The sequence below is a fragment of the Solanum verrucosum genome, unplaced genomic scaffold, assembly GCF_900185275.1.
Source record: "Solanum verrucosum unplaced genomic scaffold, falcon-dt-bn FXZP01000296.1, whole genome shotgun sequence".
NCBI classification, from domain to species: domain Eukaryota; kingdom Viridiplantae; phylum Streptophyta; class Magnoliopsida; order Solanales; family Solanaceae; genus Solanum; species Solanum verrucosum.
Window position 1 is genome coordinate 505,853 of NW_026020470.1, and position 12,984 is coordinate 518,836.

Below are 12,984 nucleotides of genomic sequence, written 5' to 3' on the forward strand. Positions count from 1 at the left end.
TATAAAATTCAATTGAGAGAAAAAAGAAGAAGAAATAAAATTTCATGCATATGAGTTTCCTTAGTTCATGCCTTCATGGTATTTAAGTATGATTATAGGAATTGTTAGAATAGCTATATTTATGTTTTTTCATTGCTCCATACTCATTAAGATATTTAATGTACGTTTCTATTGTCTTTGGAAGGAAAAAATTAAGCGTCAATGAAGCATATATATCTTGCCCATTAGCCTTTTCTATAATTCTCAAATAGATTGAACATATTATTTTCTTTTTAGTATTACTTTATGCATTTAAGAATCTTGAAAACTTAAAAAACTTCATAACTTGATTGAAAAAAATTGAATACCATTATATTTATACCTACTCACCAAATGAATATCAACATTATTTTATTTAGTAGAAAAACGAATGGAACTTATTTTTGTGTTTATATTCTAACCTATATTAATTGTGAATATAAAATGAGATGTGTTTTTAAAGAAAATTTCTAATATCATGTTTTCATTTAATTATTTCTTGAATAGCAAAGACTAATTAAATGAATAGATAACTTAGTGAAGAAATATATAGTCAAAGGTCTGCTAACAAGCTATTTTTATACATATTTTTTTTCATATTTACTTAAAACAAAATATAGATAATGTTTTATGTAACTTTTGGTTTAGAATTTAAAAACATAAGTTTTGAAAAAAGACTTTTATGAATACTATAATTTCTTCTATTTAAAAGAATATTGAAAATAAATTGATTATATTTTTTTTGATGATTTTAATATTCGAGTATTAGAAAGAACGAAAAACAAATCATGAATTTGGTGGGGCATTTGGCCATATATAATTAGAAATTATTATTTTTTCATTTTACTAGAAATTTTTAAAATCAGAGTTGTGTTTTGTTATTTTTTTCCACAAATAAGATAAAATAATATTTTATTTGAAATTCTAAACATGGAGGTGTAATTTGAATTTTTCATAGTTAAAATTAATTTTTAAATAAAGTAAAAAATATTTCAAAAAAAAAAATGATGGTATAGTTTATTTCTCTGTGCGAATCACTGATAAGTTCACTAGTAAGAAAATAAATGAGAACCACATGTTTTTCAAAGAAAACATTTTGTGGAAAGGTCAAAATGGAATTATCTTTGGTAGACAAAAAGACGTGACCAAATGAAATGGGTATTCCAGTAAAATCAATATGAGAGGAAAAAAAATGTAAACACGTGGAAAGGTCAAAATGGAAAGACAAAATACGACACCGTTTAGTTTGTTTGTGAAGTTTTCCAACTTTCATTCATTCCAAGAAGCTTCAGTCCAAAGTCTCGTTGAGACCTCACCTATATAAACCCCTCATAAGTATCAAAATCAATCCACCCACCACCTTTAACTGTTTGAAAAATCTCTTTTCTTCTTCAGACACACTTCTTCCCATTTGAACTGTAAGTCTATATTTCTCATTCTTTAATCTGTTCTTTTTCTTTTGTATATCTAATTATCTAGTTATATATATCTGTTGATTTGTTTTTCATAATTAACAGATCTATATCTGTGTATATACATATTACAATTAGTTAACTTCAAATTGGAACGACACCATTTTATTATATTGTTGATTAGCTCAAGAAATGAATACTAGCAGTTGCATTGGTATTTCAACCATGAAACCATGTTGTAGAATCCTCAGCAGTTGTAAAGGTTCATCCTTTATTGGTTACTCATTTGGGAAATGTAATCATTTAATTAATGATAATTTGTCGAATCCGCACTGCAAATTAGATGATATACATAGGGTTTCTAATTATGCTAATAGGGTTATAGGGGTTATTGGTTCGAATCGGAGTGTTTTTTGTGGATCCGATTCGAATTGGAGGCATTCTAGGATTCTTTTGGGTTTTAGGTTGAATAAGGAAACTAGGTGCTACTATGTCAATGCAAATGCTGCATCTGATGTAAGGAATCATTCAACTTCAATTGAAGCTCAAGTGAATGAGAAGATCTTCGATAAGTTTTACATACATGGGGGCTTAAATGTGAAGCCTTTAGTCATTGACAGAAAAGAATCAGGTAAAGACGTAGCTAAAGTAGAAAAAGTTAGGACAGATGTCAATGATGGATCAGGTGTAAATGTAAAGCATCCTGATAATTATTTAAATGGGGAGAGTGTTTCTGAATCACCCCATGAGAAAGAGTTATCGGAAGTGGAAAAGGAAGCATGGACTTTGCTTAGGGGAGCCGTTGTAAACTATTGTGGCTTCCCCGTTGGGACTGTGGCAGCTAATGATCCAGCTGATATGCAGCCGCTTAACTACGATCAAGTGTTTATACGCGATTTTGTCCCATCGGCTCTTGCTTTTTTGCTTAATGGAGAAGGGGGGATTGTCAAGAATTTTCTGCTCCACACTCTGCAATTGCAGGTATGCATTTCATACACAATGTGGCAAGTATCTTCTATAATAATGGGATGTTGACGTTGGCTTTTGTTATAATGATAAAGAACTGTTACATATAATCATGTAAAACCATTGAATCATTCTTTGTTTCACTTTTTTACTTTGAGCTGTGTCATTTGAAGTTGAGAGTGTCGTTTCCACAATTAGTAATGTAATACTTTTTAATAACTGTGTGAAAAAACATCTAAGCTTTCCTTTTCTGTTTTGAGATGTGTCATTCGCAGAATCTGTGTTGATTTCTGCAAACCAATTGCTGCTAATGATGCAGACTTCTGTTTGTTTATGCTTTGAGAATCCATTAAAGGACCTTGTGGGCATTCATGTGTGTATGTGTGTAGACTGAGAAATCTGGGAATCAGTTTGACATTTCCATGAAGGATTGCAGCTTTATTTTTGAAATGTTTTTATACAAATGAACATTTCTCACTCAAGTTTGTATTGCAAAAAAGCTTGTTGATTTCTGTGTTTGTGATAATTAACATTTGGCATAATTCACATCCCTGTATTTGTCAAGTCTTTTCTTGGCAAGTTTCAATCCTCATGGTAAGTTAAACATCTATGTTCTGTGCTTCTTAGAGCTGGGAGAAAACTGTGGACTGCTATAACCCTGGAAAAGGATTGATGCCCGCGAGTTTTAAAGTCAGAACTGTGCCTCTTGATGGAAGTAATGGTGAATTTGAAGATGTGCTAGACCCAGACTTTGGTGAATCCGCAATTGGACGTGTTGCACCTGTTGATTCTGGTAAGAGGATAGCTGTAATGCATTATTGTTAATCATTTTGCTGGCCGATTAGTTGTCTCTTTCTGATATTTGTTGTTTTATTACATTCATTTGTCAATATCAACAATTTGAACTCTTTATCAAATGATACTCATGGATCACGGCATGAATACCCTGCTGCAGACAAAGCCTGGTAGTCCAGTGAATAACGGTAGAGGGGGAGGGCCCGTTATCTACCAAGTTCTGTATTGTGCCCACTGACCTTAGGATATTTCTCAGTAACGACTCATGATCCAAAACTCTGTTGAATGGGCCTGCTCGGATTAAGTGCTGTTTTATTGTACTTTTACAGGGTTGTGGTGGATTATCTTATTAAGAGCTTATGGAAGGATTACAGGGGACTATACTTTGCAAGAGAGGGTGGATGTACAGACAGGCATATGTCTGATACTTCACCTGTGCTTAAGTGATGGTTTTGACATGTTTCCTACTCTCTTGGTCACTGATGGGTCCTGCATGATTGATAGGAGGATGGGTATTCACGGTCATCCACTTGAGATCCAAGTAAGATAACATACGAGAGGGAATTTAATCAGAATCTTGGTTAGATCTGAGTTCAACAGGATTGCATGTCATTCTTTGCCTAAGCTGCTCATATTTTCATAGTTTTGCTTTTGCTGTTATTTGAATTAGTGCTTCTCTAAAGGTCGGCCCAGTGCACCGAGAATCTCTTTCACGCAAAGTCCAATGAAGGGTCACATCCTAAGGGAATGTAATGTAGGCAACCTATCTGATCCCATCATTTGTGGCCAATTCCACGGCTCGAACTCATTACTATAGGTCACACGGGGACTTTACCATTGCTCCAAGGCTTCCCGTCATTAGTGCTTGTCTAATAAGATTAAAGAACTTTCACTGAAGCAATTCCTTTTCTTTCTTTCTTTCTTTTGGAAAAAGGTAATTAGTACCTTTCACAAAAGGAGCAGTAAGTGCTGCAAATCTGTGCAGAGTGCTGCATATCCCTCTTCTAGCCTTGGAGGGGTTCTATCTAATCAAGTATTGGATGTATTTCTTCTACATCTTTCTTCTTACCCCAAAAATAAAATGACAAAATACACTTGTACGTCATCTTTTTGATAGAGTTGAACTTGTCTTAAACAACAACAACTACATACCCAGTGAAATCCCACTAAGAGCCCGTTTGGATTAGCTTTATTGTCTGACTTAAAAGTCATAAGTTAGTTCATATGACTTTTGGCTTATCTTTTGCTATTTTGACTTAAAACAAGTGCTTAAAAGCACTTTTTAATTTTAACCAAACACTACAAAAATGTTTAAAAGACATTTTAACGTAAAAGCACCTAAAATATGCCAGTCCTAACAGGCTCTAAAGCTGAACTTGTCTTAAGAGCATCTAGAATTCTATTACACGAAACAGTCCACCAAATGCATGCAGGGGCCAGGGACCGTGTATCGCCTTGTTGTTCTTCCTTTTTCCTTCCCAAATCTGTGGCAATATCTCTAAATGTTGATGCGTGTCCCCAGGCATGGCCAATTTGATGCCAACAAAATTCACTGAAGCATTTCTATGATGTCAAAAATTGTTGAGAGAATTATCCAATGTTTTGTTTGTTACCAGGAAGATTGAGTCATCCCGTGCTTAAGTCTGGTGTAGTATAGCCTAGCATGACATGAGTTTACATGGACATTTTGGTGTAGTGACAGTAAGTATTACGCAGAGTATGTTGCTTTATCTACAGATTTACTGTCAAATTGGCTGTTGTTTTGCATCTAGGTAAATTGGTGCTCACTGTTGGTTACATCTGAGAATTTCTCCCCTACCTTATATTTCAGATTTTAACTCTTAGGAGACAGCTTGCCCTATTTTTTGTCGACCTGAGTAGTGTATGCTGTGTGGTGTATAGCTTCAGCTAGTACTGTTTACTTGCCGATTTACTGAATTAATACATCATTTCTCCAGGCCCTGTTTTATTCAGCTTTACGAAGCTCTCGTGAGATGCTCACCATCAACGACTCCACAAAAAGTCTTGTTTCTGCCATCAACAACCGTCTCAGTGCACTTTCATTTCACATGAGGGAGTATTATTGGTTGGACAGGAAAAAGATTAATGAGATATATCGCTACAAAACAGAAGAGTATTCTACAGATGCCATCAACAAGTTCAATATCTACCCAGATCAAATTCCGTCTTGGCTTATGGATTGGATTCCAGAGATTGGTGGATATCTTGTTGGCAATTTACAACCTGCACATATGGATTTTCGTTTTTTCACTCATGGAAATATTTGGACCATTATTTCATCACTAGGATCTCATGAACAGAATGAATCTATTTTGAATTTGATTGAAGACAAATGGGATGACCTCATGGGGAAAATGCCTCTAAAGATTTGTTACCCAGCTTTAGAACATGAAGAATGGTGCATTATCACTGGCAGTGACCCTAAGAATACGTGAGGCTCTAGCTTCTCCCTTTTTGCTTCCCACTGTCCCATTTCTATGTACCTTGTGGTAGCTCGTTTTGTACATTGAAAATACTCTTGATAATCATAAAAGGTCTGTTCACAAGCTTAATCAATGTATTTTCTGCAGCCCATGGTCATATCATAATGGCGGTTCATGGCCTACTCTACTGTGGCAGGTACACTCCCTATGAATTTCTTAGATCATTAAATGAGGAAGTTTATATGACAGCAAATAAATATATGTATCAGAACTAGAATTTATGATACTAATCTGTAGAATGTCCTTGATAAGCCATCTTAACCATCTTTAATTTTTTCATTCATAGTTTACCCTTGCTTGTATTAAAATGGGAAGACCAGACCTAGCACAAAAAGCGGTGGATTTGGCTGAAAAGAGACTTTCAGCAGACCACTGGCCTGAATATTATGATACAAGGCATGGGAGATTCATTGGCAAGCAAGCTCGATTGTGTCAGACTTGGACAATTGCTGGATACTTGACCTCAAAGATTCTGTTGCAAAATCCAGACATGGCATCCAAGTTGTTCTGGAACGAGGATTATGAGCTCCTTGAGAATTGTGTTTGCGCACTAAGACCAAATGGTCGTAGGAAATGTTCGCGCTCTGCTACCAGATCTCAAGTAGGTCTCTAAATGTGTCCCCATTTCTGCAATTCCATGCACTTTTACCATCTTAATGAAGACATTTTCTTGTTAGAAATTGACCTTCACTGGTTTAACAGACGGTTTATGTTCTGTGCAAAATAAATTGCTAAAGCTTGTGTTGTAGTATATCATCGTACCTTTCGATTAAATCATAAACGTGACACTGATAGGTGCCATTCATCAATAAATTTTCTGATTTTGAATCTAAATATTTTGTGTCAATGTTGGATGAAGTGTTTCATTTAATTCTCACGCTTGCTAGTGACTTTGAACTCTTACTAATTGACTTGAACTCTCGGCCTATCAGTGAAAAGTGAGGGTGATTCATTGAACCGAAACACTTGTCATTTCTCAGTCCCTTGCACCAATATCAGATATGGTTTTACTGAAAGGAGTTCTTTTGACTAATTTGAGTTGAAAGTTGAAACCACACCGAAATTACATTTACCCTTCATGAAAGTACCAATAGAAAATCATATCCGCGTTCCCTTTTAATTGAACATTAAAGCTAGTAGTCCAAGTAAAATGTAGCTAAAACCTAGTAAACCAAACACAGAGAGGGAATGGGCAGAAACAAAACTCCCCTTTTGGGGGATCTACAGAACCATTCAAGCCTCATTTTTTTCTCCTTGTAATAAAGGTATTGAGATCATTCAGTAAGATCATCATGATCTGATTGTACCCTAAAGAAATGAAGGCGAGTGTCTCCAAGTTTCCTGGAATAAGTAGCTTTCTTGTACTCATCCCAAGTGAAAGGCCTGTACAGGTTAGGTTCATGTGGTGAAAGCAACTTAGGGGGACAAGCTATCCAGGCATTGGGTGCTGGAGCACCGAAGTAAGCCATTGACATCCTCCTTCTACAGGAATTCACCATTGCCCTATGTCTTACACTCAAAAACCTTCCGTTCGTCAGTGCCTGAAATAAACAAACAGGGATTGTTAAAAAGGGTTAGCCTCTTTGTATTCCACAAAATGCAGGACTAAGTGTTAACAAATAAACAATCTTACAGACCAACTTTACTTTGGTACCTGAAGAAGAAACAAGTTATTCATTTACTAATTTTCATGTAACTTTTACGACATTTGGTAGGTAGATAGAAAAGAAGTTATTCATATAAAAAAATTAATATGACGTTTGGTTAACAATTTAGAAATTTGCATAACTAATTCATGTATAAGCTATAGAAAACTTTTTGTATTACTATATGCATGATAGAATGTGGAATAACTAATATTTGTATAAAATAATACATAAATTCAATCATAACTAATCCCTACATAATTAATTTCTGCATAACTCTGACCATAACTAGTCCCTACATAATTCATTTCTGCATAACTCTGTCCAACCATCAAACAACCCCTTCGAGTACCTTTTTCAGACTTCATAGAGAACTGACCATGAAAAGAATCACAATTTCTGTCTACTAATTTACTGTAATAATACTGTGCAGAGTTCAACTAATTTTTACTTTAACGTAGATTTTTCAAACATCTCTTGAAGATTTTAAATTTGTAGATGTTTGAAGTACTTCCAATATGTAAATTTGAAAAATGATAAATTGTTTGCAGTTGAGCTATTTAGATAGCATTGAAGATTGAAGAACAGGCAAAGAAAAGTTTAGGGAAAACTTATAGAAGTAGGGCCCTCAAAAACTATGTTTGCAGAGAGGGTTCAGTTTTATCACACAATATTGTAAGAATGGGCAGGAGTCTCAATGGGCAGAGCCCAGAGCTGAAGGAAGCTGTAGTTTGCTAAGCCCCAAAATGTGTAGCTATCACGCACGTCAATACAAGCTACATCAGTTCACTTCATTTCTAGCCTTTTTTATCCGTTTTAAATTAATGAGGATTACAATGCACTTTCTAGGTCTGAGACCACTCTAATTGTTGACATGCATGTATGTTTAATGTTGAATGAGTAGTATTCTTCTACTCTTCTTTTTAGTCTGTTTTAAAATGTTATGACAAATTTCAAAAGATTTTTCTTTCTTAAATTTCGTATGAAATCAAATTAACTCATGTAAATTGAGACGAAGAAAGTATTAAATACCTGGAGGGCGTCACCCACGTTGACACAGAAAGCAGTAGAAGGGTGAGGGGAGACAGGGATCCAGAAACCGTCCTGTGGTGAGATTTGAAGTCCAGGAACGTCGTTGGATCTCAAGATGGTCAAGATCTGAGGGTCAGTATGCTCTCCAAATCCAATTCTATTGTTGACAAGTTGTAGAAGTTGCAGTGGAGGATAGTGATTGAGCCTAAGAAGAGAGTCTGAATGTGAGTCTCTAAGGAAGTTGCTTAACACTGACGTATCTGGGACCCCTAATCCTTCTGCCATCAGCTCCAATATTTCACATGCTAACTCCCTAACTGCTTCTACGTAACCATTCACTGCACACCTGCCACCAACCACCAACATCAAACATATATATATATATATATATATATTCTTATCTACCTAAGCAAACGCCAACAATTAACTTTCTAATAATGTTTCACTCTTCCACTAATATTGCTATATCAAAAATAATCTTTAAAGATATGTTTTTGCAGTAACTAAGACTCTTTGTAAATATATGTTTTCCTTTTTCAAAGTAGTAGTAATACTTAGAGCCCGTTTGGATTGATTTTAAAAAATAGTTTTTAAGTAAAAAACAAAAAAAGGAGAGACCTACTTTTGATTTTTTAACATTTTTTAATTCATTTTTAACTTTTAAGTCAAATACTTTCAAAAACTAAAAATAATTTAAAATTAGACCAACTTTCAAGACAAGTAGGCTTTAAATCAAATGGAGTAATAAAAAGTCAAACTTAAATAACTTTGAAGTCATAAAATAAAATGTAGGGAGATACATACTTTTAGTTTTAACTATTTTAAAGTCATTTTTTAACTTATTTTTAACTTTATCAAGCACTTTAAACTTATTTTAAGTCACTTTTCACTTATTTTTAGTTATTTTCATGTTTATTAAACATTTCAGAAGTCAAAAGTGATTATAAAAATATATTTAAACAACATTTAAGCAAATCAAAGCAGCTTCTTAATCTCTATGACTTATTTGGACCTTATAGATGGAAAATAATATCTGACAGGTCAGTCTGATTCTGTATCATTATGTGCTGTTTCTCAGAGAGTACTATCCAGTTTTACAGTGCTACTATAAATTTGTATCATCATATCTATTCCACTTACCCTTTTACGTCTAGATGGGTCTGTTTCACTTGACGTGTTATTGGTTGACTAGTATCTCATTTCTAATTTTTTTGAAAATTTATAATTCTCAAATAAAAATGTATTTAATATCCGAAAATGCCTTTTTAAATTTTGTTATCTTAAATATGACATATAGAATATTAGATTTAACGAGTTAGTACTAATTAAATATGAAAAATAGTATTCTTTTCGTTCTCATTTTATATGAGTTAGTTTGACTCGACACGAAATCTAAAAAAGAAAGGAAAACTTTTCAAACTTTCGGTCTAAAATAAGTGATAGATATTTGTAGAACTATAAATCATTTATTAAAGATAAAATAAATATTTTAAAGTTAAATTATTACTTAATACAAAATTGTGTAATTATTTTTGGAACTAACTAAAAAGGAAAGTAGATCATATAGAAAATAATATTTTAAATAAGGTAAAATATAAAATTAGAATATATAAATTAAAATTGAGGGAGTGTCTAACTTAAAACATAGTTTGACTAGACACAAAAAAAAGATAATTTTGAAATTTATGAGCTTAAATGTACCATAATAATTATTGATTAGAAAAAAATTGTCATGAAATACAATATGACAATTTTTCAGCTAAACTATTTCAATATAAAAAATCAATCATTGGATATTACTAATAATAATGAAGCAATATCACCTTGAGGCAAACATCAATAGTCTACAACTCCAAATGTAACATGCCATACCAGATGTTTAGTACTTCTTTAAGGTACATAGTAACTTCATTAAACTCCTTGTTCCCATTGGCATATTACCAAGTTAAGATAAAGTTTTAGATAATGTTTTTCCAAAAGTTTTATGGTTATTAAACTCTTTATTTCCATTAGACAACTAATTTCACTGGATACTAGGACAATAGAAAGAATCACTTAGTGTTTTTAATTTGTCTCTACTAAAAATTAAATCTGAGACCTCATGATTCTCAATCATTTCATTGGCTACTAGGCCACATTCTTATGTGCACTTTTCACTCCTTATATTTTTAGAATATTTTCAACGAAATTCAAGAAAACTTCTCTGTCCTGAATCAAATAGAGAAAGTAGATGACAAGTGAGAATTTAAAGAGAAACTTGTGGATGCATTTTTGTGTAAAAACCCTCACTTTTTGGAGAAAAAAATTAGGGATCCACGTGACTATGGTCCAAGAGAAGCACGTGTTGGTTCAAGTCAAAAATCGTACAGTAGAATTAACTACTTGTTTAAATACAAACTGCACCAATTATGCATCACCTATATGCTAACTACTCCAAAAGTCTAAAGCTCTTTAGCCCATCGAGGCCTTGATTTTCAGTAGTTAATTATCTTATGTACCAATCATACAACAGTCAACACATTACTCTCATTCTAAAATAGACGGGTTTTACGGATTTCATTTGCTTCACTAATTTTAAATATTTCATTTTTCATGTTTAAGTTCACATCAAAGAGAATAAGAGGGTGTTTGGCTGCCTTTCACTTTTTTTTTTCGGACATGTTTGCAAAAGATAAAAAACATTTTTAAGCACCTATTTTTAGATTTAAAAAGTAAAAAAGTAAAAATTGGTTATGACCGACTTATGACTTTTAATCTATAACCTTCTTAAAGCAAGTAAATCAAATACCCTCTAAGTTATTGTGTTAGTATTGCTCTTTATGGGAAAATGAAAAACAAGAAAAAAAGTCAAAAAATTTAAACGCAGATAATTCCAGAAAGTATAGAACAATACTTAAAACGAGAACAATGAGCATGAAGAAGAAATCAAATTAAAATTAGAGAAAGTAAATAATAGATTTGCATGATGAATTTGAGATGATGTCTTGGCTATTTTGGAATCCTTTTTTTTTTGTTTTTCATCCAAGTATCCACGTTAGAGCCTGACTGTATCCGAATTCGTACCTAAAAGTCTCGTAAAATGTCCCCTAACAAACGCGATTCCATACTTAAGAGAACTCGAACCAAAAATCTCTGGTTAAAATGAAAAAATACTTACCACTTCATCACAATCTTCGTCGGTAGCTATTTTGGAATCCTTAAAAAAGAACAAAGATGGCGGAGACAGATTCAACAATCCTACAGCTGGCGCAACATGGCCAATGCCTAGCAAAATTAACTAAACTAGGTCCATCTCCTTAACCAATAAATTGACTTATGTACTATCCAAAATTTATTAGTCTCACATCATTAAACTAAATCCTCCAACTCTTTATAGTAAGAATCTCTCTAGCTATTCCAACTTCCCTTCATAAATTGCTAACTCCATTTGTAGACAACACTTTTTTTTTTCTTCTTAACTTTTGGAGACAAGTCAGATTCCTAGTACTTTGTTGGTGAATGCATGAGGTGTGTTGTTGTGATTCATATGTTCAATAGAAAATAAAAAGTGTCAGAAACTGTAATCTTAAATTGATAGTAACCTTACACAAAAGATATATACTCACTCCTATACACTAACACTAGTAAAGGTCCTCTCCCATCCTTTTCCTTGGACCACTTTATAACAAAGATGTTTACACAAGCTCATGGTTATTAAACTTGTACAAAACAAAGCCACACAAATTTAGTTAACTTGCACTATGTCAAAATTTCACCACAAAAAATTAAAACACATGAGAAGTTATAGAACATACCTAAAGAGGGTTGGGTCATTGGAAATAGTACTTTTGGATGAAGGGTTGGTATGAAGAAGTAAATATTCAACTTCTCCATAATCTCCATTGAATCCTATGTTCTTGCACCCATAACCATAAGGATTTGCCGGTCCAGCACGTTGTTTTTGAGAAGCCGGTTTAGAAAAGAAGCCATAACTTTCATCTTCCATTGCTTTGATGACATGTTGAGGGATACCATGGTTGATAACTTTGAAGAAACCTAAGGTTTCAGAGGCTTTCACAATAAGCTTTGACACTTGTGATCTCTCTGCCATAAGGTCTATGATGGGAAGCTCAATGTCACGTAATTTTTCTTGTTCATTAGACGGCTGATGAGCCACCACCATGTTGTTGTTGGAACAAGAAGAAGCAATATAGTAGCTTACAAGAAAATAATAAATAGCAAATAAGATAATGAAGAGAAGTTGATCATCATATGTTATACTCTATATATAGAGAGATGTGGATTTAATACCCTGCCCCCCCTTCTAGTACTCCCTCTGTCAAAACATAAATAATTTTATTTATTAAAGGTAAAATTTAAATTGTTTTTAAATTATTATACCTTTTGTTATAAAAGCGGCTTATATATATTCTTACTGACTCACACATATTTCTACCGTTATAAAAATGGCTTACATATATATATCCTTTTCATCTCACGGAGTGAGAAAAACATAATTTTTTAAAATTTATTTTAAAAAATTCATTTAGATATATGATTTTTCTAACAAAGTTCAGGAGTATATTTGATCTTTCTCCTACATGATAACTTTTTTTTAAGTCAACGTCTAAT

At 33.2% G+C, this 12,984-nt stretch overlaps 2 protein-coding genes across 2 annotated transcripts; one reads left to right on the top strand and one right to left on the bottom strand.

Moving 5' to 3' along the window:
• Window positions 1-1,386: 1,386 nt before the first annotated feature.
• LOC125809030 (alkaline/neutral invertase A, mitochondrial) lies at window positions 1,387-6,335 on the top strand. Its single transcript, XM_049488703.1, has 6 exons — window positions 1,387-2,411; window positions 3,024-3,189; window positions 3,521-3,732; window positions 5,150-5,643; window positions 5,783-5,831; window positions 5,982-6,335. The coding sequence occupies exons 1-6, from the start codon at window positions 1,623-1,625 to the stop codon at window positions 6,306-6,308; spliced, it is 2,037 nt and encodes a 678-aa protein (XP_049344660.1). The 5' UTR covers window positions 1,387-1,622; the 3' UTR covers window positions 6,309-6,335.
• Window positions 6,336-6,825: 490 nt separating this feature from the next.
• On the bottom strand, window positions 6,826-12,535 carry LOC125809038 (gibberellin 2-beta-dioxygenase 2-like). The gene is made up of 3 exons (XM_049488712.1): window positions 12,168-12,535; window positions 8,374-8,719; window positions 6,826-7,236 (listed from the first exon to the last, which is right to left on the bottom strand). Exons 1-3 carry the CDS (start codon window positions 12,533-12,535, stop codon window positions 6,970-6,972), a joined length of 981 nt encoding a protein of 326 aa, XP_049344669.1. The 3' UTR covers window positions 6,826-6,969.
• Between the last annotated feature and the right edge of the window lie 449 nt (window positions 12,536-12,984).